General features: G+C 33.4%; 1 protein-coding gene and 1 pseudogene across 5 annotated transcripts in view; one reads left to right on the top strand and one right to left on the bottom strand.

Moving 5' to 3' along the window:
- Window positions 1–27,896, bottom strand: part of LOC149485663 (uncharacterized) — a 361,945-nt gene that overhangs the window by 133,153 nt on the left and 200,896 nt on the right. For all 4 annotated transcript variants that reach the window (XM_089698915.1, XM_089698914.1, XM_089698916.1 and 1 more), the window contains exon 4: window positions 5,815–5,951. In XM_089698915.1, coding sequence (XP_089555041.1) covers window positions 5,815–5,951 — 137 coding nt within the window. The remainder of the gene's footprint in view (window positions 1–5,814; window positions 5,952–27,896) is intronic.
- The window catches only part of LOC149485670 (uncharacterized), a 117,891-nt pseudogene that overhangs the window by 69,779 nt on the left and 20,216 nt on the right, over window positions 1–27,896 (top strand). The window lies entirely within an intron of this gene.

Here is a 27,896-nt window from a genome sequence, read left to right as displayed (position 1 = left end):
CCATAGTACTGAAGCCTGAGCGAAAGCCTGCTTGCTCAATTGGTTGTGCGTTATCAATTTTATTTGTTATTCGTTTGAGAACAATTGATGCGAAGGTTTTGTATATATTAGCTAGTAAACTGATGGGTCTATAGTTCCCGATGTCTAATGGATTTCCCTTTTTATACAATAGAATAATATCCGATGTGCACCATTGTATTGGAACAGTTTCTGTATCAAGTACAAGGTTGAACAGTTTAGTTAGATGAGGGATTAAGATCGGAGCGCCTAGTTTTAGGACCTCGTTTGATATCCCATCAGATCCCGGGCTTCTATCAGATTTTAGCTTTGTTATTTGCTCGTACACTTCTCTTTCGTCTATTTTTGGAGCTGTAGCATAGTTCTCATAGATGCTAGGATATTGTTCCGAGACGCTGCTGTGTCCTTCCTTATTTTTGTACAATTCTGCATAGAATGATGTTGCATGATCTAATACTTCTTGCCTTGTTCTTGTTACTTTAGATTTGTTTTCTAGCTTCTGAATCCATGTTTTGTTTTTATTTATTTCCTTGAATGCTCGCTTTGTGCTTCTAAATTTATTGAGATTGTAGGTTATTATTTTCTTTCTGTATGATCTGTAGTCATTTCTAATTGATTTGTGAGTGTCCTTGTATAGCTTGCTCAGTTGCCTCCTCATAGCTTTGTCCTTATTCTTTGTATTTATTAATTCTGTTCTCTTATTTATTAATGAAATGGTTGTGTCACTGAATATATTTTGTTTTTTCTTCTTAATGGTATTATTTGTTTTTAATGAACTGTATATTATGGCTTCCTCTAATATATTGTAATAAGTTTGTGCATTTGTAATTCCTTCTAGGCAATTGTTAATGTTACTTTGTAGGCATTGAATGTAATTATTTATTTCTTCATCTGTTTGAGGGGTCTTAGGTACTGTTTTGAAGTGTTTCCGGTTTTTTTGTGAGATACTCAAAGTTACTGTCACTCGCAGGAGTCTATGGTCAGATGGGAATTTTATTTTGTTTATTATCTCAAAGTTTGTTATCAATCTTGGGGTATTTGTTAATATAAAGTCTATTTCATTTTTGGTGTTAAAATCAGGTGACCGCCATGTCCATTTTCTGTTGGGTTTTTTCCTGAAATATGTGTTGATTATAGACAATTTGTATTCATAAGCATATTCTATTAGCCTTTCTCCTCTTTCATTTCTATTACCAATACCATACTTGCCCATAATGAGACTTTCTTTGTCTGTTGGTTTACCTATTTTGGCATTAAAGTCACCAAGCACCAGCACTCTATCATCAGCGAGTGAGTGTGCCTTTTTAAGATCAGTATAGAATTTCTGCAAATCTGATTCGCTCGCTTTTTCTGTTGGTGCATATACCTGTATTATTGACATATCTAATTTTCCAAATTTCAATTGCAATAATGCAATTCTTTCAGAAATACCAGTGAAATTGATTATTTTATCTTTTAATGTTTTTCTTATTAAGAATCCCACACCAAACATACCTTTAGTTTGACCGATGTAGCAGAAAATGTAGTCATCATGTTCTTCTATGCTGCATCCGAGTCGTCTTACTTCTGCAAGTCCCAAAATGTCACAATTGATAGTTTCAAGTGCATGGGTAAGTTCCAAAAATCTTTCTGGAGATGAAAGGGATCGCACATTGAAAGTGCCTACTTTTATATTTGCTTTGTGTTTAAGACTCTGTTGGTTATTGTGTTGATTATTGTGTTTGACTTGAGATGGAGGGTGGTGGTCTAATTCCCCACGATGACCAGTCGGATTGGGGAATGTAGGTTTTGTAGTTATTGTTTTTGACTTACTTTGATTGTTCATACGGTGGCTGATGGCATTGTCCTATTTGTTCATTGGAGTAGTTGCTGGGTGTGATGATAGTGAGCTGCTTCTCGTTCTCAACACGTCGAACGCGTTGATTCGATTTGATTTAATTATTTGCTGTTTGCTGGGTTGTTTGGGTAATGTAGGAGATGCAGATTCCTCCCTTTTCCGCTTTTCCATATTTGGATTCCCTTCTTTTACGATGAGTTTGTTGTTTTTTATATAGGCAAATTTCCCTTTTTTTCTTTCTTCTTTTAACTGGTTTAGTAATTCTTTCCTCTTCGCTAGTACGTCTTTGGAATAGTCTTCCGATAAGTATAAGTCTTTTAGATTTTTCTTCTTGGACATTATTTCGTTCTTTTTCCATGAGTTTACGAGCGATAGTAATATTGGCCTTACTTTACTTTTGTTTTCGTCTTTCTTTCCAATTCTATGTATGTAATTGATGTCCCTTTGTTCTAGTTGCACATGCAGATCTTCTCTAATTTTTAACGTAATTTTTTCAAGTAAGTCTGACGATGATTTTTCAATTTCATGCAATCCATAGATTATAATATTATTTTTTCTCTTATAGTTTTCGATGATGGCAATGTCTTCTTTTAATTTATTGTTTTCTAATTTTAATTGGGCGATTTCTGATGTGATTGGTAGGAGTTTATTTTCCATTTGTGAAATGATGTTGTCAGTCTGTTTTTCCATTTCGATTTTCATTTGATCGAGAAAAATTTGCAAATTCTCCATGGCCTACCAATGTCGAGTCGAGATCGTGTGGATGGAGCTTAACTTGCTTGGTCCGGCTGGGTGTCTGTTGTTTGTGGTAGATGTTGACCTTCACTGACCTTGATGTGTTTTGTTTTTCGCTTGTTTATATTGTGATCTTCTTTGCACTTGTTTTTCACTAAATATGTAGACTTGCCGCCGAAAATAACTTTTGTGTCGAATCTAGTTGTTAATACTTTATATTACTTGAGAATTCGTTATTCAAAGCAGAGAGAGAATTACTACGTGTTGACAGTTTGACAGCCGTCACCGTACTTAACCAGGTCATATAAGTGCATAACTCTATTCAAAAATAATATAAACCCACGCCCATAAATCATTGTTAAAATTTACATTATAATATCACAAAATATATACAGTTTCGTGTTAAAATCTCCAAAATTGACGCATAATTGCCCATACACGAAATCCTTACATCTTTGTAACTACACGTCCATAACTTTCAAGTATAAAATTGGCTACTCAATGTACAGACAGCAAAAAATTACCACTACAAGTAAAATGTGAGCACTCTTTAGTTCTTTGTGTTAGGTTGAGGGTTATTCAAAAGTGCAATGACCCTTGCATTGTCTAAAGTTACTGCTAAAAGGTAGGTTTTGCTTAAAATGTTCGTACAAAAAATGCAGCAGTTAATTATTATATGATGGATTGCGAACATAGATCAAATTGCACAGGCTAAATACATTATTATAAGTTGTGTCAAATCAGCACAAAATTTTGCTGTTCAAATTAGTTTATTAGCTTTATTAGCTATAATTATTAACGAAATATCCTAAGGATAAATTATAGATTTGATTTGAAATATGAATTCCAATAAAATCATGAGATCATTTTTATCATTTGTGTTTAAATTTATAATTTGTATCTATTAACGATCCAGAATAAGACATATAGACATCCCACAGGAACGGGAACCATGCGAGTTTTTCTTTGATAATGCGGGCGAAGCCGCGGTTTATGTAGCTTCCACATATAGTCCAGGAGGAATCGGCGCATGAGTACCGAAAACTATTCCACCTCAATTTTTTTACGTGATCCTCTTCAAATTGCCCTACTGATGATATAAATGCATGTTGCCATGGGGCAACCCGGTGCCATATTGTTTAAACCGAAATTGTTTAAACAATTGCAAGGAATTGTTATTTTTCAACCGGACAAATTTTTTTTATATTTTTTATCGAAATACCAATAAAAAAGGTCCAATTACTTTTCACGATAAAGTTAATATTTTCAAAGATATGAATTTTTTAAGGTTTGAAAAATCTCAAATTTGGGTACTTTCGACCCATGAAAAATATATTTAAAAAAAAAATAATATATAAGTAATATTTTTTTTTCAATTCTCTATACAATAGTTAATAATATTGTTAATAGAGATTTAAGAAAATTTCATTGTTTATATCTGTTTTTTAATTGTTAACTTCGCGTATCAAACGTATAAAACATTAGATTTTACGAATTTCGGCTACAAATTAGAGAATGGTACTTTGCTACCTTTATTTATGAATAAAAGCCCATTCCCAACTAATCTTAAAAAACCGTGTAATTGTAAGAAAGCCTGTAAAACCAAAGCTTGTTATTGTAAAAAAAATAATATAAGTTGCATACTTCTATGTGGTTGTGATTCAGAAGACTGTAAGAATATAATATATAAAAATAATATTGATAATAAATAAATACTTATTTTTAAATCTTGTTTTATTATTTCATACTTCTCCATCTATAACTTTCGTTTGAAGAAGTTATTCAATGTAATTAATAAGGTAAAAGACCCAGTTATTGACACTGGCCTAGTTGTTTGACACTCGCAATTTGATTTTAATTAAAAGAATGAAATGTTCTCAAAAAACCAAAGATCTTAAAATTTTTAATTCAAAAATTATATTTATTAATTTATTAGAATTGATTTGTTTTTTTTTTAACTAAAATAAAATTTAAAGTGTCAATAACTAGGTCTTTTACCTTATTAATTACATTGAATAACTTCTTCAAACGAAAGTTATAGATGGAGAAGTATGAAATAATAAAACAAGATTTAAAAATAAGTATTTATTTATTATCAATATTATTTTTATATATTATATTCTTACAGTCTTCTGAATCACAACCACATAGAAGTATGTAACTTATATTATTTTTTTTACAATAACAAGCTTTGGTTTTACAGGCTTTCTTACAATTACACGGTTTTTTAAGATTAGTTGGGAATGGGCTTTTATTCATAAATAAAGGTAGCAAAGTACCATTCTCTAATTTGTAGCCGAAATTCGTAAAATCTAATGTTTTATACGTTTGATACGCGAAGTTAACAATTAAAAAACAGATATAAACAATGAAATTTTCTTAAATCTCTATTAACAATATTATTAACTATTGTATAGAGAATTGAAAAAAAAATATTACTTATATATTATTTTTTTTTAAATATATTTTTCATGGGTCGAAAGTACCCAAATTTGAGATTTTTCAAACCTTAAAAAATTCATATCTTTGAAAATATTAACTTTATCGTGAAAAGTAATTGGACCTTTTTTATTGGTATTTCGATAAAAAATATAAAAAAAATTTGTCCGGTTGAAAAATAACAATTCCTTGCAATTGTTTAAACAATTTCGGTTTAAACAATATGGCACCGGGTTGCCCCATGGCAACATGCATTTATATCATCAGTAGGGCAATTTGAAGAGGATCACGTAAAAAAATTGAGGTGGAATAGTTTTCGGTACTCATGCGCCGATTCCTCCTGGACTAATAATAGATAGGTACTATAAATAGATTCTACGACCTACTCCTGAAAACCTCCGGGCTGACTCCATGATCACAGGTTTCATCAGTCTGTCCTAGGAACCTCTTTACCGAGAAAAACTCAAAAGCTAGTATCAACAAAAGGAATACCTAATTTAGGTCAGGCACGCATTTCATAATAACAGCTTTGTGACTAGCTTTTGTGCGAAGGTTCTATTTTACTATTATAAAGAGTACCTAACTACATTATGGCCTAGTTATGTGGGTAATATTATTCTAGGCTTCGTATTACACATTTTCACTTTTTCAATGGATATCTTCAAAACATCTTAGGTTGAACATTTTAGAAGTAATATGAATTATTGATACAGAGTTACAAAACAATTATAAAGCCGCATCCACACACTCGTCGCCAAACAACATTAAGCCGCATCCACACTCACCTGACAATCTCCCGTTGCGCGGCGTGCAGCTTGCCGGCGAGTCGCGCCGCGTCCGCTTCAGCGGCGCGCGCCCGCGCCTCCCAGTCGCCGCGCGCGCGACGCTCACGCTCCGCATCGTTGCGCGCAGCACCCTCGCGCTGGAATCATGTTATATTATAAGTATCTCACGTAAGATAACAGAAATAACCGATTAATTACATAATACGTCATTATATTGCAAGTCAACAACAAATATAGTTATGCCTGTAACATACGTTTAAGGAAATAAATATAATAAACGGAATAAGTCACGTTTTTAAAACGTTAAATTTCGTAATGAGGTGACTCTATATTTTACAAGATAGTAATAATACAATAAGAAGAACAAGAACCTTTTAATTAAATCCGTGTACCTAATCCAACAGACATTTTTTTTCAATATTCAGGATACCACTACCATATGCTTGTTAAACATAAGAATTAGTGCTCTATAGAAAAATTATTGCATGTAAAGCAACTTCACCACCAATTCGTTAAATCAAACACTTGCATCGTATTCAAATACTACAGCATCCCAACTTAACAGTATGGCACTGGCATGTTATGTCGCGATCCGATAAAAATCCAATTTTGCAAACGTCGCGCCGCGCTAGCAACATCGACACTGTCGCGACACGTGTCGGCGTTTGATCAACGCAACACATCGAGTGTGTAAGTGTACGCAGTTTATATTCAATCATTTTTATGTAGAGACGAGAAATTATTTTATATTCAGTCATTTGTGCGGAGAAGACAGATCAGAAAATAACCGCAGTATTTAGGAAAGGGGCTTTTTATAAATTCACTAGCTTTCCGCCCGCAGCTTCGCCCGCTTTGTCTAAAACCTAATAAATTATTTACAAAAACCTTCCTCTTGAATCACTCTATCTATTAAAAAAACCGCGTCAAAATCCGTTGCGTAGCTTAAAAGATTTAAGCATACACAGGGATATATGGGCAGGGAAAGCAACTTTGTTTTATATTATAGTGATGTGATTGCAGAATTTTTGTTTATGAACACGTGAAATAATAACAAGTTCTAAGAATTATATTAAATTATAGAGCAGTAGAGCACGATTACACTACTTACTACGTTTATGAAATTAAATGAAATATTATAATATTTGATTTAATTGTATACTTACTTACTACATAATAATTGATATTATAGACGTCAAATTTAAAAAAAAAACAATACTGAAAAACATTTTTCTATTGGAACAGATACAAACGATTTTATAATTATCATACCAATTGTCGTAATCCATAAGCTTATAAAAGAAATAACAAGATTCAAGTCTCACAGAAACAGCACAAAATGAAACGTAGATGCTTAATCCCAAATATTAAGTTAACAACCATTAACTGTACAATTATTTAATGTCCTTTAATGTCTAATGTCCTTAATTAATGGCAAAATAAACATTAACGGCTGGGTTTGGTAAACGCGTGCCTGTACCTTGCTGAGATTTTATCACTGCTTTGGTTTAAGTTGTAAACTTTATATATAATTTATGGAAATAGTTTTATACAGTTTCGATATCATAATCGAATGTACAGGAATATATCTCTCTGCATAAAAGATAAATATACATAAGCAATTCAAAAATTATTTTAAATTTTAGATGTTTCAGTTTTCTCAGTGAACGAGCAGTTTTCTCATATCTATACTTTTTCAATATTATAAAGCATAATAGTTTGTTTGTTTGAACGCGTTAATCTCAGGAACTACTGATCCGATTTGAAAAATTATTTCGATGTTAGATAGCCCATATATCGAGGGAGGCTATAGGCTATAATTATATCATCTCGCTCAGACCAACACGGGCGGAGCCACGCGGAGCGCAGCCAGTGTATCATAACAAGCCGTTGAAAATTGGCATGAAAATTTAATTTAAAAATAAGAATATCTTTGTGTCATAAATACATATTATATCAGTTTACATATTTTTATGTGTCATAATTCATCTAAAACTAGTCGGCTTAGCTTGAAAGCGTAAAAACTTTCTGTCTTATAAAATGCCACCTTTTAAACCAACGTCTTATCCAAAACCTTAGCTTGGGACACCATGAAGTTCCCAGCTTAAAGTTTGATGAAGTTTTAATTGAAAATTAGTCTTGGCCGTATCTTGGTTGCAGTTCATTTGGTCCACGGGACTTGGAAGATTTACTCTCTTAATGAAACCGCTGAGTAATGTCCGGGAGATAATTTAAACCTATTTAAATAAAAATACGGTTTTTCTTACCGTAGTTGTTGGAATAATGAGGTTTTATATTGCTCTATGTTTATAGGTACGATATTATATAAGTTTCAACTAAGCATATTACAGCAGAGGGAACGTTTATGGGCTGATGATGATGATGATGAAACTAAATAGGATGAAGTTTTAGCCTTTTTGATAACAATATATACGAGCCATATTTTACAATATATTATTTTATAAATCATTTTTTAATATTAATTATAATTATCATTTTGTCAGGCTGTCAACATTTATAAAAATAACTACGAAAAATGATTGTACCTTTCACCACAGACGGTATCTCGTCAAGCTAAAATCTGCGTCATTTCCACAAATCCTCTAACGCACGGAAGTTTCCAGAAATAAATGAGCTTAAAAAATAAATGCAGTTAGAGAGGATTTAGATGTATGTTTATTTATGTCGATGGACTTTCGCGTTCATAAATATTTGTAGTTCAATGATTTTTTTGTTATGGAAGTGCAGCGTAGTTCTACTATGTAGCAGTATCTAGTATTTCAGTACATTTGTGTGTATGTCGTGGCCATATCGTAGATTTGCTCATTTCATGAAATGGCCAACATAGTTTGATCAGATCGTTAAATCGTCAACGTTTCACGATTTGGTCATCGACATTTGGCCAGATCGTCGATCTGACTCATTCAGACATGTACATGATTGAATGAGTTATTAATTAGGTAAAAACAAAACTCTCTCAAAGTTCAGTACATTCTTCACATACCTATATTAGTTCTTATGTTACGTATTATAACTGACTACAAAATATTTAGGATTTCAGTATAACTAGTAAGTTGTTATATTTTCATGAATTTTAATCCACATACTTATAGATCAGTTTCATAGTGTGTTTCGTTAAAAATTAATTAATCTAAAATCAAATTAAAATTATTAATTAAAAGCTACCGTCTTTGAAATTCCCTTTTCACAGCGGCGGGATATTTTAAGACAGGATAAAAGATTTGTATCTACAAAACACAGTTCGCTCCGTTTAGTTTGTTAATTTACTTAAAAAGTCTATGAAACATGAGATGAGAAGTTGCTTTCAGCTGCAAGACGTGCATTTTAATTGTGGTATTCTTGTATCTCGATTCTCGAGGTTAAATGTTTATACAGGGCGCTTTCATTTATTGTTTTTTTTTAGTTTAACAAACATGATGTGTTTTAGTGTGACTAAGTATTTTATGAAGTATGCAGGATGCAGTAAGATGAAAAAACATCTTTTTTATTCTTAATGTATTCGAATATTACCTACTATAAAAATATTGCAGTTGCTCATAGCCTAGCCGTGATAATTTTTGTAAATTTTATATGATATCATCCGAAAAGTCTCGAAATAGAATTGAAGATTGAAATACACATACAATTTAAACTTTTTTAGTAGATTTATATACGTAAAAAGACACAAAAACTTTATTTATTTCCTTTACAAATAGACAAAAATTATCGCTCTATCTCTACATTGATATATTTCCCGCCCAACACCGCCCGTCACCTAAGAGCCCTGTCAAACTGTCAGTTATGACAAGCACTTGGGTACAGGGTGCTCCCGTTCGTATAGAGGTATATTTGAATTTATATATTTATCGATTGCTATGTGTTATAATGTAGCATCCATATGTAAAGTGTCGTCTTCTAGTAAGTACGACTATACGAACGATGACTACGAATATCTTCTACGTATTGCAGATTACAGACAGAGGATACCTACCACCTATCTTCTCGTATGTATAAATACTAATATTGTCACTGCGAAAGTTTGTCTTTTACGTTTTCACGACACAACCTATGCTGGTAGAATTGCTCAATTTCAATTTCAAAATTTGATAAAACCTAAAATGTGAGTGTAAGATGATATATTTTGCCCGCAAATGTCCTTCCACATTTGCTACATGTCGTTGTTTTCGTAAATCTTTTGAATGTATTTCATTGAGCTAGATGCAGTGGCATGCAAGGAAGTCCTTAGACTGGGAAACTTAAATTACGGATATATGAAATTATTATTTCAGCAGCATGAAGCAGCATGCAGCAGCATGAAGCAGCATGCAGCAGCATGAAGCAACTTATTGTTTTTACACTCTAACACTAAGTTATTACCGTATAAAGTAAAGGCTATTTTTGCATTCGTTATGAATATAAATACATTTATAAACGAAACGGTCAAAGTAAATTGCACAAAATGATATTTAAGTACCTACTGTGAAAAAGTTCTTACAAAGAGGTTTTAATAAATTTAAGAACAGTGATTTTTTCCACTCCAAGAAACTTGCTAAGCTCATTAGCTAAAAACTTTATCAAAGTATTTTTCTTCTAAAATAAGTATTAATAAGCGAAGGTACTTTTGTTCTGTAAGTATATCAAAAGTTCTGTACAAATTACAAGCATTTAGTTCTCTTAAAAAAGAGTAAAGTTTTTATAAAATTGTTACTTTTTCATGAGATAAGTGACTCTGAAAACATACAATATTACTGCTATAATGTTTGTTTTTAGAGTCGTCTGCTAGTGTGTGTATAATATTGAGTTTTAATGTGTAAATGTAATACTTTTTATGGTTTAATCAGGCAGTATCCATCCTGAAATTCAAATTCATCACAACCAATATAACTGCTTTGTATGACATCGGAACATGCATACTTAACTAATAGAGATTAACCACTCATCTATACTATAATATTATAAACCTGAAGAGTTTGTTTGTTTGAAAGCGCTAATCTCAGGAACTGCTGGTCCGATTTGAAAAATACTTTCGGTGTTAGTTAGCCCATTTATCGAGGAAGGCTATAGGCTATTATTATTATTATCATCACGCTAAGACCGCGCGGCACAGCTAGTGCAAAATATACAGCAAAACGATAAACACACTCAAGATTAGCCGGAAACATGTGTATCGGACGGATATTATTAATTACACCTTAATTACTGCTTAATTGGCGTAATTAATCAGCCCAGACCAATGGGCATTAAATATTGACGCCATGTTTTTCGTTTACCATCGACAGGTACACAAATGGGTTCGTTTTCATAGCTACAGATTAAATAAACGCAAATGTGTGGTTTTATTGTTTTGATAGTGTTTTTTATCTGTGCGGTTGCTGCCGAATGTTTTGCGATTTGTTTTTAATTATTTCGTTACGAATGATAAATCTATACTATATTTTAATATTATAAAGGTGAATAGTTTGTTTGTTTGTTTGAACGCGCTAGGAACTGCTGGTCCGATTAGAAAAACTATTTCGGTGTTAGATAGCCGTTTCATCGTGGAAGGCTATATAAAAATATCATCACGCTAAGACGAACAGGAACAGAGCCATGCGGGTGAAACCGCGGAGCTAGTAATAATATAAGTGTAACGATAACGTATGAAGTTCGATGTATTTTTTGTCTACGTAATAATAAGATTGATGTAAGTATTTGGTATATTCTCCATCGTTGTATTTCCTTATAAGTAGCCAGTTGTAATACCTTCGCGTCGGAATCACACTTTTTACTCCTACAAAACAAACCTCAAGATTTCATACCCACAAAATAATGAAACTTGACGCTACACAAAATATGTATCCAGGATAATCTCGAGAGAGCTAAAATATTAAACGCTATAAATCACAGCAAGCGATTCTTGAGATAATTCTTCTTGTTATTAAAATAGAAAGCTCTCAGTGATCAATCACGGCTGTCCTCACTCAACACTGTTATTTTTAACGTTTCTCTGTAAATTACGCTGTTCTGTGTCATCTGTTAATAGTTTTATGTGCTACGAACTGTTGAAGTATATTAAAGTAATCAAAAATGAGTTCTTAATATGATTACGGCTTATAATTAGGGAATGCAATCCCGATCCCGCGGGATTCCGATCTCGCGAGATCTCGTGTAATTTTTCGGGATCAATCCCGACGCATAATATGACGAGATCCCGTTCGAGATTGACGGGATTGGGCGGCAGTGGTCAGCGACGCAACACACAACCACTCGGGGCGCAAGCTTTTCAATTTTTCCTAATTTTTCCTAATTCCCTTGAAATAAGCTTATTGTTTGGATTACCTAATTTACCTACGTTAAATTCCTTACAACCTGATTATTATTTAGTTGGTAAGATTAAATAATAAAGGTTTTTATTTTCTTTCGAGTAACATGTTATTATTTTAGTTAACCTCACTAGGGGCCATCCATAAATTACGTTACACGTTAATAGGGGGGGAGGGTATCATCTTTATGTGACATAATGTGACAAGGGGCAGGGGGGGATCAAAAGCTTTGTGACATGACATAATAAAACGAAACGAAATTTGTACGTGAGCAAAAAACTTTGAACAGAAAATTTTTAATCTACCTAGTTACCTATATGTATTTATTAATAACTAGCAGTCCGCCCCGGCTTCGCCCGTGGTACATTTTTACGTTTTCTATACGTAAGAACCATCCTCGTACTTCAAGGAATATAATAAAAAAAGAATTATCGAAATCGGTTCAGCCGTTCTCGAGTTATGCGCTTACCAACACATTGTGCGATTCATTTTTATATACAAAGATTTCGCACTCTCGCTATAAGATTATCTCTTACGTAACAACATTTAATTCCTAGAGTCATGTTGCAAGTGGGACACTAAAATTTACGATTTTTTAAATTTTCGATATCTAAGATTATTTAATAAGTAAAAATAAGTAAAGAAATGAAAATAACTGTTTTCTTTTGATTATTTTTAGATACATGCATAAGTTTGAAAAATGTGTGACGTCACATTAGGGGGGATGGGGTACTAAAAATGTGACAACCTGTGACAAGGAGGGGTTGAAAAGTTCTAAAATTCACATGACGTAATTTATGGATGGCCTCCTATCACAAACAAGCAGTTATTAGCTTTTTCAGTCATCTGAATTCAACTTTTTTTTTAATTAGACGGGATCCCGAAAATTCCGGGATCCCGCGGGATTGATATTTCTAATCCCGCGGGATCCCGAATTTGCAATCTCGAGTCGGGATTGCATTCCCTACTTATAATAAGAACAATTTACACAATTTATTTATTCAACAGCATCGTTGTGTGGTTACAAAACATTTGGAACTTCCCTGTTAAGTCAAAATTAACCTGTGGTAAGGAAATTCCCCAATCCATACTAATATTATAAATGCGAAATCACTATCCATTTATTAGTTTCTTAATCTATAATAAACTCAATCAGGTTTTAAATATCTACCCACTCTGTAATTTTAAACTTAAAAATATAGTCCTTGATTGGCTTTTGTCCCGTTCGTATGAAGAAACTGAAGAAATTATTACAGTCTAAAACTTGGAAAACCCATACACACTGGCACATACTCACACACACACTAACAGTAACATACTCACACACTCACATACTCACACACTCATATACTCATACACTCACGAATACACATCTTCAGTCTCACAAACACACCTGCTATCTAGAATTTTGTACAACTTTTTTTTTCTATTTTTAAGCGACTTAATTTGCATATTATTGTTAAACTTGATAAAGGATGGAACTTATTTCATGTGTGGAGGTGGGCGTTGGCATCCGTGCCACAGCTCTTATGCTTTTACGGATGTCATCTTAATTGCACGCCTCTAAGCGAAGCGTTGAGGTGGGTACTACTGTCACTTCGCGCAAAACATCTGATTTTTCAAACTTAAAATGTCTTTATGTATCATACATTGCACTTGTAAGATAATACATACACACACATATTAAGAAAAAACACTATTTTTAACGTTCATGATATTTTTGATGTCATTTTTGTTATTTAAACTAGTTAAAAAACAGTTTAAAAAAGTTCTGTCTTGGACGTCCGTGTGTCTGTATGTGCGGATCCTTTTTCTTGTTAACACGATAGCGACCGAAATACTTTACTAATCGAGTCTTTTTTTTCTCTTACGCTTGAGTATGCTCAGGAATAGAACCCTTTCATTTTTCAGGGCCTGATTCGATGTGGTTTAATTGTTATTAAATAAACAAAAATAATAATTAATAAATATTTATTAAAAAAAATTATGAGGCGTGCACTTTTGGATTTTCCAAATTATTTAAGTTTATGTACAATTTGTTTATGTTCCAAATAAAGAATTTTTGAATATTTTTTTTGAAAGTAACTCTGTCTGTCTGTCTGTTACTCAATCACGCCTTACCTAACTACTGAACCAATTTGCATGAAATTTGGTATAGAGATATTTTGATACCCGAGAAAGGACATAGGCTACTTTTTATCCCGGGACGTAGGAAAGGTTTTATCCCGGAAATCCCACGGGAACGGGAACTATGCGGATTTTTCTTTGGAATTTTGGAAAGCTTTAGATATTACTAAGCTTATAAGATTAGAAGCAAAGACATGAAATTATATTAAACTCAGTGTATAATTTAAGCATCTGAATTAAGTTTATTGATGCAGTTCTATGCTATGTCAGAAAACATATAGCTGGTTATTAAGTGTATTAACAATATTGCTCTTAAAAATGTTTGTCAAGTATTCAATACTTGTTTTATTAAAGTTCACAAAGATAACAATCGTCCCTCTAAAACACATAGCTTGATTAAATATATTATTACCAACACATACACAATTTCACTCAGTAATTTAATCAATAATACACACCTTTTAGCACATCAAAGACTCACTAAAAGTTTTTCCAAGAATTAAAACATCCCTCCTAATCCCTTATACCAACTAACAGTTTATTTACGAGTTAGCTAACAGGGGATAGACACAAACAGTATAGGGTACAGTGGGGTGAGGTCGTGGAGATTAATATTTTCAGTTTATCATTCACCTGTCAACTTAGCTAGTGCGTTACTACATTATATTGATGTACGTTGTGTGACTGCGACCTTGAAGAGATGAGTTAGGTGCTGTGAAAATTGATTGCGAATCGATTTTGGATACTAAATCCTATCAAACTGTAGGTATTTTCTATTTAATTAGTAACAATAGATTTGAATATAGTTAAACATACTCCAACATTTATTCATTGTTTTCTATCAACTTTGATCGAAAACCTTAAATATTCGGAGCAAATTAAGTACCAATTTAGTGTCTGTTTTCTTATTCATTTTTCATAATTCGACCATCATCCCTATATAATATTTAAAATTAATTATACCAAGGTTAAAACTCCCTAAAGAATTCAAACAGCGCATATTAGAGCTAGCGCGCACCACGACTTTATGCAGCGTGATTATTTTATCGCAGAAATACAACGTATGAGTTACTATGACAATGCGCGCACATGCGAATAAATAATCGCAGCGATTTTAAAATTGTGATTTGTCACATTTTGCTGCGACTGCTCGCGACGCGATTGTCGCGAAAATGAAATGCAGAATATGAAATTGTATGGTACCGCGCGCACTGCGATTATAAAATCGCACACTCGGGCCCGGCCGGCACTTCACTTGTGTTTCGTCTGTCCAACAGTAAACATCATAGTGTTATAGCCTATAGGTATTGTTTGGTAAACATAAACTCAGTAATCTGTCAAAAGTTTGAATTTATTTATTTATTTATTTAACACTTTATTGTGCAAGAAACAAAATATAAATAAAGGTTACAATAATAAAAAAAAAAATAAAAAAGCACAAAGGGTGGCCTTTTGGCGGAATTTTCATTCTATAATAGCCAAAGAATTTTTTGGGATACATCCATATCAGAAATATATACCATACATGGAAGTTCATTGTATTTCTGATAAAAGAAACCTTTGACAATTTTATCTGCTGTAAAAGGATGAGTCTAATATTGACGAATTTTCTTTTTTTTTTCTTCTTATCCTCCGAAGTAGTAAATAAAGACAAGCAACTTGTACGAAATCCATGATGAAAGTGAGTAATGATCACTATTAAATTATCGCTGTGCGCGCACCGTACTCTCTGCGATTTTCTACAGCGCGATATTGAAATCGTGTCGCAAAAATTAAAATCGTGGTGCGCGCTTGGCCTTAATATTCGTTATAATTACGCATTAACATTGGCAACATATTCTAATAGACCTCTCCCCTATTCCCGCTAATAGAAAGAAACCCCTATGAGCGAATAAGACACCAATTTGCACTTTTACAAAACATGTAATTTTCATTCCCCTGGCCTATGACGTCATATCAGCCAGGGGATTGGTTGAAATGATGCCACGTGGTCGCCACGCGCCGCGTTTTTGGCAAATTAGCTGGGGTTCTATTGAATTCTAAATTTAAAAGTCTAAAATTCTGAATTCGAAATTAAGTATGTAATATATTTCATTGGTAATTAAAAAAATCTAAGTACCAGTAGACTACTTAGTTTTTTTTTAATTTAGACTTGAATTTAGGTATTATTATATCATCAAAGTAATTCCTGTTTGGTATACGGCTAGTAAAACGCAATAGTTATTGTAGAGACCAATATGAAATGAGATAATTAAACTTTCTCGATCGAATTATTGCATAATTCAACGATTAGAGAAATTAATAATTTGGAATCATCCCTTTCTCTATAATTGAGTATAAATTCGAATCAATATAGTTCTATCCCATACTCTCAAAATGACGTCTACATATAAAAAAAAAACATACATGAGTCACCTTCTAAGCCACCCTCACAAAGCTCATACTGAAGTACTCGTTAAACTAAATACTAAGGGCTGGTACAATAGAAACTAATCCAATGTCCCTTGTATGGACAGCTGCGTAAATTATTAAATTCAATAAATCTCATACAAAAAGCCGATTTATTTCCTAAAATAATTATTGAGAACAGATACTACTTAAATATTGAATAAATATTATACGATGATCACATCTATAAAAAATAGACTTTAAGATAAGCTCATGAATTTATTCTATTGTCACCGATCCTTGATAAGTAAGTATACTAAGGGCTGATTTTTCAATCCTTGGTTAAAACATATTCGTCGAATGTATAAAACTACCATTTTAAAAACGTATTCTAATTGCCCGTATTTGACAGTTTACGTGACATTTTAATATTATCGTGTAATACTTTATTGGGCGGATAAGTTTTATCCAAGGTTTTATCCAAGCATTGAAAAATCGGCCCTAAGTCCGAATTAAATAAATAATAAATAAAATTCATTTATTTCAGGCCACATAGCCCATATTAAATCTTTTCCTTTAATGTGGGTCAAAATCAATTCTACAGGAGTCGTTTACAAACAAACATACTTAGGTATAAAGAGGTGAAGCTTATAAAAGCTTGTTTAGAACAGTAAACGATTGCTGATCGTAAAAAGTTTGTCATGGAAAAAAAAATATTTTGCAGCAGAAGTCGCGGGGTGTAAGCTAGCTATAAGTTAGATTTACAAAAGCCGACACCCCCTTTATAAAAATGAGTCACCCTGCGGGGATTAAACTCAGATTCTCTTTTCTATAAATAATGAAATAAGCAATTATGTTTGTTTATCATAATCGTCTTAATGTAATGCAATAAGGTTTAGAATTGGATAATACAGTGATGCAATGTGAAACTATGACTGTTCAACTACTGTACATAAGAATGTACAGTTGGTATATTATAATAACTGAATAAAATAAGTGAATAGTTACTTAGTTTTTCTACGTATTAGATTCCAAATAATTAAATATTTAGCCCTTAAAAAACAGGACTTGCTTTACATAATGTTAAAATTATACTATTCGTGTACATAAAAGTATTCTTTACATCACCATACGAAGCCATAACTGTCTTAGGAGTTATAATATCTTCAAATGTTATTGGATTAACCTGATTTCTGTATTGTCATTGTTCACCTACTTCCAATCTTGGTTAACTAATTTCCCGAACTCTATACTATTTTTTTCTTTTATTTTATTTCTATTTGTGTTGGTTGGTTGGTTATTTATGAAACATTTTCACATTGTAATGTGTAACTATTCCTTTTTATTTATTATGCGAACATAAGTTTACAAGTACTTCTAGTAATGTAGGTAATTGTTTTAATTTAAGTTTTAAAACAAAATTAGTCACGATACATTCAATTCCATAGACCTAGTTAAGAATTTGGTATTTATAGGTATAAGGGCCGATTTTTCAATGCTTGGATAAAACTTATCCGTCCAATAAAGTATTACACGATACTTTTAAAATGTCACGTAAACTGTCAAATACGGGCAATTAGAATACGTTTTTAAAATGGTAGTTTTATACATTATTCGACGAATAGGTTTCATCCAAGCATTGAAAAATCGGCCCTAAATCGATTGAATTCATTAAATTATTATCTATTCTATCTCTAACTTAAACAAACATTTAATACACATTTTATTTTCCTACATATAGTAGTATTTAATACACATTTCACTTCTTTCCCTATACATTTACTTCTATTCCCTTCCATTTATCTAGAAATACAATTATTCGTAACACAATCAACGGTTGTGGTTTCTCTAACTCGGGTTTCATCAAAGCTTATGATATTTGCTTCAATGAACAAGTTTATGGGCCAATAGCCTCTACGTACCAATTTACAATTATTTCAACCTGTATCTATACGTATACTTACTAATATTATAAAGCTGAAGAGTTTGTTTGTTTGTTTGAACGCGCTAATCTCAGGAACTACTGGTCCGATTGGAAAAATTCTTTCGGTGTTAGATAGCCCATTTATCGAGGAAGGCTATAGGCTATAAATCATCACGCTAAGGCCTACAGGAGTAGAGGAGCGGTGAAATGTAGTATATCACTACATAGTATAAAACAAAGTCGCTTTCTCTGTCCCTATATCTCTATGTATGCTTATCTTTAAAACTACGCAACGGATTTCGATGCGGTTTTTTTAAATTGATAAAATGATTCAAGAGCAAGGTTTCAGTATACAATTTATTAGGTTTTATACAAAGCGGGCGAAGCCGCGGGCGGAAAGCTAGTTAATGATAATTGGTGAAATGCATTGAGTTACTATGTACTACGCCGCGCTCGTTGCACAGATTATGTTCGTGGTGTCATCTCTATAATGTGAAATGTAGTTTATTTGAGCTAAAATAACAGATGTATAGGATTTCGTACTAATTGATGATGATTGTTCCTTTAACTCCTCGAGGAGCATAGGGCCTCAGGAAACTTTCTCCAGTCACTACTTAATTAATTTATTTAAGCATACATAATTAATTAATAAGAGGTATTTAATTAAATATAAAATGGCTTTTTAATGCTGTTATTAGCATATTAAATTATTATTAATTAATAGCTGATGTTTCGCACAATAAATTGGCTTTGAAATTTTGTATGAAATGAAAATTGAAATATTTAGTACGAAACACTTTCTCTTGTTTAATGGTAAACATTTAAAATGGCAATAATGTAAATAACTTAAGTAACCAACTTGAACCTACATAACCGCTGAAATTTGACCCTCAGAATTTAATTAATCCTGCCGTACCATTTCTGGCACAAATTCATTAGATACTTGATAGTTTAATGTGATTTAATACCTTATACTATAAACCCTTCGCATTGACTTTTGGCATAGATATTACTACACTACATACAGATACACAGACGAAGTAATTTTTAACCGACTTCAAAAAAAAGGAGGAGGTTATCAATTCGGCCGGTATGTTTTTTTTTTTTTTTTTTTAAATCTATATACATCTTTGAAAATATACTTTTAAGTAATTGTTTCGCTAATATATATTATGTAAAACAAAATATAGTAAAGTAATAGTCGTTATTATGGGTACTTGTGCTTGATAAGATATACAACATTAAATACAAGCTGTGCCCGCAGTTTTATCCGCATTGCGCTCTTTTTGGTCTTAACGGTATGATATATGCCTTCCTCGATAAATGGGCTATCTGACACTGAAAGAATATCTCAAATCAGACTCGTTCCTGAGGTTAATGCGTTCAATCGAATTCTTTCACTTAATTATATTTGTAATAGATATCGCGCTAAAAAAATGGAAACAGGATTCCTTCTAGAATTTTCCATCGAACCCCACTGTAACCCGAAACCAAAACATGCCCACACTCTCACATCACTTATTCACTGAAGCTTAGAATAAAATCCCTAAGTAGAATAGCAAAGGTCTTAGGACACTATTTACTAAGATAGAACCGCTGAGGGTTATAATCCCAAAGGAATCAGTACGGACAGCAAAATAAGCTCGTAAATTTTTACTTATACGACTGTCGAAGACATTAATGTTAGAAGTGAAATATTGTTCATATTTCTCTTGTTACCTTCGTTTGGTAAATATGAGTATAAACTTTTATAACAGAAAAAGTTCTTTGAAACCATTGTTTGAAACGTATTTTGTGTCTATTCCATTGATAGAAGGGTATTTTGATGTACAAGTAATTATTAAAAGTAATAATCACGAACAACATTAAAAGTAATAAATAAGAAACAACAGTTTAGTTAACACATAATTAAAGCAAGTTTGAACCATCGTCATCTATGTTTGGTAGCATTTTTTCCTTACGTTATAATTAATTCTAATCGTGGTTGCCTGGTATAGATCACTACTTAGTGATAAGGCCGCTAAGTTAGTTGTACTCTGTTTTTTTAGCTGTAAGTAATTCTAAGGTTTTCCTATTTGTACAACTTATAAAGTGTTAAATAAAAAAATAATTCTAATCGATATTCGACGTATACTATTTATTTAAGTAATTATACCTAACATTCTCTCTTTTACAAAACTATCTTCAACAAATATTTTATTTCAGAAAATATACACACACCGAAGGTCCTATTTATGATAATATCTTCACTAGAGGTTTATTACTCGGTAATTCTGAAAATTTTATGTACCAACGGTATATTGTCTGGTATTCTATCACATGACAAAGCAAACAAATTATATAATATATACCAGTATACAATACCGGTTGCGGCGCGGTGCAGGGGTTGCACTAAATTTTACTGCCCTGCATAATGCAGTTTTCATGTAATCTCCGCTCCTTTATGATCCACCTTGTATAACTTTTATGTTCATTGGAATTATTTATATTATATTTTGATTTACGATTCCTTCTTGATATGGTATTTTATAGTGGGTTTGAACTAGACTAAGGATGCAGCTTTAATAGAATGAATAATGACAGGAAAATACAAGATCCCACCAAAAACATTTTCATGTAAAATGTTGCCAAGACGAGCCCATATGACTCGCACTGTCAAAAAGTTATCAGATCTCATGTAGAGCCAAGCTTCTAACACTACACGCCCTAACTCTACAAGGCCTAACTTCACAAACTCTACACCTTAGTCAAAATATGTGGCTTGGCCATTTCGCTACATTCACATCGGCGTAAGGTGAAAAATTAATTTACTGTTCATTACTTTTGTGTTATACAATAGTTCTTGTAGTAACGAACGGCCAAGCCACATATTTTGACTAAGGTGTAGAGTTTGTGAAGTTAGGCCTTGTAGAGTTAGGGCGTGTAGTGTTAGAAGCTTGGCTCTACATGAGATCTGATAACTTTTTGACAGTGCGAGTCATATGGGTTCGTCTTGGCAACATTTTACATGAAAATGTTTTTGGTGGGATTTCATTTCTTTTTGTAAGTTGTTTGTAACAAAAAAAAAAAAAATTTAACAAGGAGTACCTATACATATATATATCTAGGGGAACCAAGTTTTAGATTATTAGATTAGACCTCTAGCGTCATCAAAATTTAATTTAAAATTACAGGTCTCATACAAACTCCCATCCCCTAGTTTAAGGGGTTGGAGGATGAAAGTTACAAGATTTAAAATTTTTTTGTTGTTTGTGCGCTAATACTAGCTTACATACAAAATTTCAGCTTTCTAGGACATTAAGAAATACCTTAAGAATTTTGATGATCATCAGTGAGTCAGTGACGAAATTAGCGTTTTTTAGATATAAATAAAATCTGAAGTATAAAAGCTAATGTAATTAAAACTTAATATTATGTTCAATAAGTCCGCTATTGACAATATATCCCGAAAATTTTGTTGATCTAGCATAATCCAAACCCAAGTTATGAGGGTTCAAAAAAACGTCGAAGCGCTTCGAGAAAAGGTAGGTAGTGCCCATGCGTTTCGCTTGGCTCGCCTTGGCGGGGGCACTACCGTGCCCCCAGATACCTACATAAATCCTCATACCTGTCAGTCAGCAAAACACATCCATAAAACTTTTACAAAATAAACATACAAGAAATATTCTACCCCAAAAACATTTATATATAAATATTGTGAAACGTCGCTTGAAAGTCGACATTTCACAAATAAAATCGACAATCCTTCAATATTTCCTCCATATTTATCAAACGTTCCATAGCTATGTACGGATAGCAATATAATTGGTATATAACGGGTGTCCCGTGGCAGATTTAGGATTTAAAATTCGAATATTTTTGCAACGGTTGCGCGGGGGACCGGGGTGGGGTGACATTTAGGCGCGGCACTAGTGCGGATTGGTCAGTCACGATGTCGCAGTGGACTGGCGCGCACCGCGCTTTCGCAGTCGAAGCGTATTTTGCATCTAACAAATCGTGTACTGTTGCTCGACGGAAATTTTGTTCTCAGTACAAAATTCGTCGTTTAAGTGAAGCACCAAGTGAAAGTTTGATTAGGACGTGGATCCAGAAGTTCCGTGCAACGGGTTCGACAGCTAACGAGCCACGCCCAGGTCCTAGCCGAACATCGAGGACTGCACAAAACATTGAACGCGTTGCAAGCAGCGTGCAAGAAAATCCCCGCCAGTCCGTGCGGAAGAGAGCGTCAAGTTTGCGGCTTCCAAAAACCACGCTGCACCGTATTTTAAGCTTGGATATTAAACTCCACCCTTTCAAGATCCAATTGGTGCAGGCACTTAAACCAAATGACTACATAGTACGCAAAGAGTTTTGTGAAAACATGTTGAGCCGATTCCGAACTGTAAACACAATTTGGTTTAGTGATGAAGCTCATTTTCATTTGAATGGCCTTGTTAATAAACAAAACTGCCGCTATTGGGCGCCAAGAGGACAAAACCCGTGATTAAAACACCAACAACCATTGAATAGCCCAAAAGTAACTGTTTGGGCAGCTCTGTCTGTCAATGGAATTATTGGACCGTTTTTCTTTGAAAATTCTCGTGGAGTAACTGTTACTGTTGATGGTGATGTCTACCGCCGCATGATTCGCGAATATTTTATTCCTAAACTGAGAGAACATCCATCGAACAGCTCGCACACGTGGTTTCAACAAGATGGCGCCACGCCGCATACTGCAAGAACCACCATGAGTCTCCTTCGCGAAGAATTCCCCGGAAAATTAATAAGCCGATTTGGAGATATCTCATGGCCACCCAGATCGCCAGATCTTACCCCATTAGATTTTTTTCTATGGGGGTATTTAAAAGGAAAAGTTTACGAAAGTAACCCGACGAATCTATCGGATTTAAAAGAAAATATCGTGCGAGAAATGAACGCTATTCCTCGGTCAGTATTACAGCGCGTCGCTCAGAATACTCTAGAAAGAATCCGCGAGTGTGTACGTCGTGATGGAAAACATTTGGACGGAGTGATCTTCAAAAAGTAAAATCCGCATGTCTCGTCTTTCTTTTTATAACAAATATATGTATATTTTAAAAGCATAACCTTCTTTAATTTAATCAAGAAATCCAAAATCTGCCACGGGACACCCGTTACAAAGGAGTATATAGTTAAACAATCCAACCATCAAATTTGCTGACGCTACAGCGAAGTTTGCTTAAACAAGGGAAGTTCTCTCACGGTCCAACAGAGCTTTTTAACGATGCCCGATCAGCAGAGACAACTCCTTCTCCTAATTGATTATTTGTTTTTTTTTTAATCCGATTGCGCTTTCCGTATTTAGCTTTCCGGTTTAACAAGTTCAAAAATCTTTTTAAAGAATTGCAGTGAAATTTAAAATCTACATACCTTCATTGTTTTAAATAGTGAATAAACTAAGTGAATAAATTACAGATTTTTTTTGTTAAAATTATAAGTCTATAATATTATAATTTATAGAATGCAAATGTCGTGAATTTTAATACAATAAAACAAGATCCCATTTCAATCTCACTGAAAACTTTATTCATGACAAAAGCAGTAAAATATAATACGTTTGACATTCGTAAAGATAATAACAGCAAACGACATCTACTAAACTAGGATATAAAATACGAAAACAAACTCATAAACCCTTTTATTTCCGACAGGATTCATATGCTAATAAATCTCCTGACATGCATCATGCTAAATCGTAAAACTGTCCAAGTGTCCACAATACCCACAGTGAGATAGATGGTCAGTGTGTATGCAATTTCGTAGGTTTTTTGCTGAGTTATACAAATTATGTGCAGTGAGTATACCTTTATAATATTGGGGAGTTCTGTATATTGCTATGTGATAGACTTGTGTCTGTGTGCGTATACAGCTCATATATAAACACACATAATTTATGTGTATGTGTGAATATTCTATACAAATACATACATGACTAATTTAATATGTGTGCGTGTTTATTGAAGAACTAAGAAGTGAATAGATAGACTCGAATTCTGATGCACATCCTCTATACAAGCGTTTGGTCTAAGGTTTCTTAGATCTTCAAAAGCAGGGATTTCCTTTTATCCCGTTACTAAAAACCTACTTTTACTTGCACTGCAGAATACTGTAGAGATCAGTGGCGTGCATTCCATAAAGACATAAAGACACTGCCTACCCTACCATTTACCAAACTCTGATCAATATTTAATATGCATTAATGAAATTCACAGCGTCATTAAATTTTATTAATTGCGCAATGTAGTTATGAAATAAAAATATATTTCAAATATACATATTTTAGATCCATCTATCGGTATTTTGGTAGCATTATTATCTAATTTCTATAACATGTGACACCGGCTCGGCTCAAGTCACTATTCATGCGCTGCACTAGCGCCGCCACAGGACCCAGTACGTCACGGGACGGCAAAGACACAAACTATCCGTGTCTAAGTTTTTATATGTGTGCTCTGCGTGTCTACGCATATTTTATATGTGTGCGTGCCTATAAACACGGCACACTGATGTAATAAAACCACGCACACAAAAACACAAGGTAGGCAGTGTCTTTTTACGAAGATATACGAATTAGATACGAACCGAATTCGGAACTACATCGAAAGTCGAAACTGAAGTTGAATATGCGACCAATTTAAGAAGTGTGATAATGTATACAATTTTGTAGCGGTAAAGACCATCTGCAAATAGTATCATTATTCGTTTGTTTTGTTTTGGAAATAACAAACGTTTACTTTGAGGTTAAATTTGTTTATTGAGAAAATTAATAATGTTTACTACGACAATTTGCAAGTGACGTGTTTTGAGAGTAACTAACTAAATAGATTATGTATATCATCAGTGTATTTTGTAAGATAATAAGGCATACCTAATTTAACGAAAAATTCTTATTTTTGTTTTATGAATAAACTTTTATCAAACAGAGAGTGATAGGAAAAAGGCCGATCTATAAATGGATCTATACCGGAATTTGTAATACACAAAGGTAAAGTTAATCATTAATTACATAATAATATATAGAATACTAGTTAGGATATCAATTATCATACCTACTTTGACAATTATTTTATAGATAATATGACCTATGTTCGTGATATGTTTTCCATTATTTTGCGGAAATACTATGTAGGTACCTATCTCCAATCAAATATACTGCAATATGAAATATTAGTTTTTATGACTTAATATCATTACAATATTTCTGCCTACCCTGTCCAAAAACTCTGTGCACGCCCCTGGTAGAGATATTCAAAGCGAATGAATCGTTACACAATTAGGATAGGTCCTAGATAAGAAGTTTACATTGAAATATAATAATTCAGAGGATTAAGTATTTATATAGCGCTAACCCGCTAAAGCGCTAATACTAAAACCTTCGTCGAGAATCACTCTATCTATTTAAAAAAACCACTACAAAATCCGTTGCGTAGTTTTAAATATTTAAGCATACAAAGGGACATACTGACATGTAGTGATATAGAAATAGACCTACAGTACTATATCATATACCTAAATTATATATCTACTCTTATAAAATTAAGACAATTTTAAATAACAAATCAAATACCGAGAGGTATTACGTAACTGTTATTATAGAGGTCCAAATATAATATTTAACCGTCTGCTCTTGAGACGACTATAAGAGGTACATCTACTTGTGCACGAACACTTCATTTACTATTTTCCATTAAATTTCAAAGTTACATCGGTGATCGTTTTTCTGTAATAATTAAAGGATACTCATAATATTTATTTATTTATTTATTTAACCTTTTATTGTACCACTGTGGAACGATTTGCCACCAGCGGTGTTTCCGAACAACTACGACATTGGGGCCTTCAAGAAAAGAGCTTATTTGTCGATAAAAGGCCGGCAAAGCACTTGCAACACTTCTAGTGTTGCAAGTGTTTATGGGCGGTGGTGACCACTTACCATCAGGTGGCCCACCTGCCCCTTTGCTTGCTCTGACATAAAAAAAAACCACACCATTTAACATTACAATGTACAGTATATAATATATTTGTATGGTATGGTTTATGCGAGGTAAAGTACAAATTATAAGCCATATAACATGACTTCATTTTATGTTTGCTTCCGATTTTTATTAAACCTTTCATTATTTTGTATTACCACGTTATTTTATTTATTTTTACCATTTTTTTGAAGAAATACTTCTAAGGCGCGTTGAGAGTAAAATTTCAAGTTCGCGTCATGAAAATACCGGCACGTCATGGACTAAGGCGACGATTTTGGTATCTTTGAATCTTGCCAAAGATGTTTCACTTCTGACACGTGTGCCCGGCACAAACGCTCTTTTTTTCGGCACAGTCAAACATTTTCTTCTGACAAACTCTAGCTTGGGTCCAATGATCATGGAAATACAACGTATACGTAAACAAAACAGAAAGGTGCCAATTAATCAACATCAAAGTGAGCAAATATTTAGTTGAGGACATCAAAAGTTGCGCAAACACTCTTATTCATTAATTAAATCATTTGAACATAAACATTTAAACCGACAGTTGTCAAGTATCGATTGCGACTACCCTCATAGAGTTTAAATCGCAAGTTGTAAGCGATAGCGTGTTTTTTAGGGTTCCGTAGCCAAAATGGCAAAAACGGAACCCTTATAGTTTCGTCATGTCCGTCTGTCCGTCTGTCCGTCTGTCCGTCTGTCACAGCCGATTTACTCGGAAACTATAAGTACTACAGTGATGAAATTTGATGGGAATATGTGTTGTATGAACCGCTACAAAAATATGACACTAAATAGTAAAAAAAAGAATTGGGGGTGGGGCCCCCCATACATGTAACTGAGGGATGAAATTTTTTTTTTCGATGTACATACCCGTGTGGGGTATCAATGGAAAGGTCTTTTAAAATGATATAAAGTTTTCTAAAAAACATTTTTCTTAAAGTGAACGGTTTTTGAGATATCAGCTCTCAAAGTCGTAAAAAGTATGTCCCCCCCCCTCTATTTTTATAACTACGGGGTATAAAATTCTAAAAAAAATAGAGGTGATGCATGCTAATTAACTCTTTCAACGATTTTTGGTTTGATCAAAGTATCTCTTATAGTTTTTGAGATAGGTTGATTTAACTGTAATTTATTATATTTGCTGCTACGGAACCCTTTGTGCGCGAGCCCGACTCGCACTTGGCCGGTTTTATATAATTACTAGCGGTCCGCCCCGTCTTCGCCCGTGGTACATGTTTACGTTCTCTCTCTATAAGAACCATCCTCGTACTTCAAGGACTATTATAAAAAAAAAATTGAAATCGGTTCACCCGTTCTCGCGTGATGCCGTGACCAAGGAAAATAGGG

The sequence above is a fragment of the Colias philodice genome, chromosome 9 (assembly GCF_061535455.1).
Source record: "Colias philodice isolate Cphi_HAF_F1 chromosome 9, ilColPhil1 Martin Lab GWU primary, whole genome shotgun sequence".
Lineage (NCBI taxonomy): Eukaryota > Metazoa > Arthropoda > Insecta > Lepidoptera > Pieridae > Colias > Colias philodice.
Note: the sequence above shows the minus strand (reverse complement) of the source record. Positions and strands in the feature narration are given on the sequence as shown.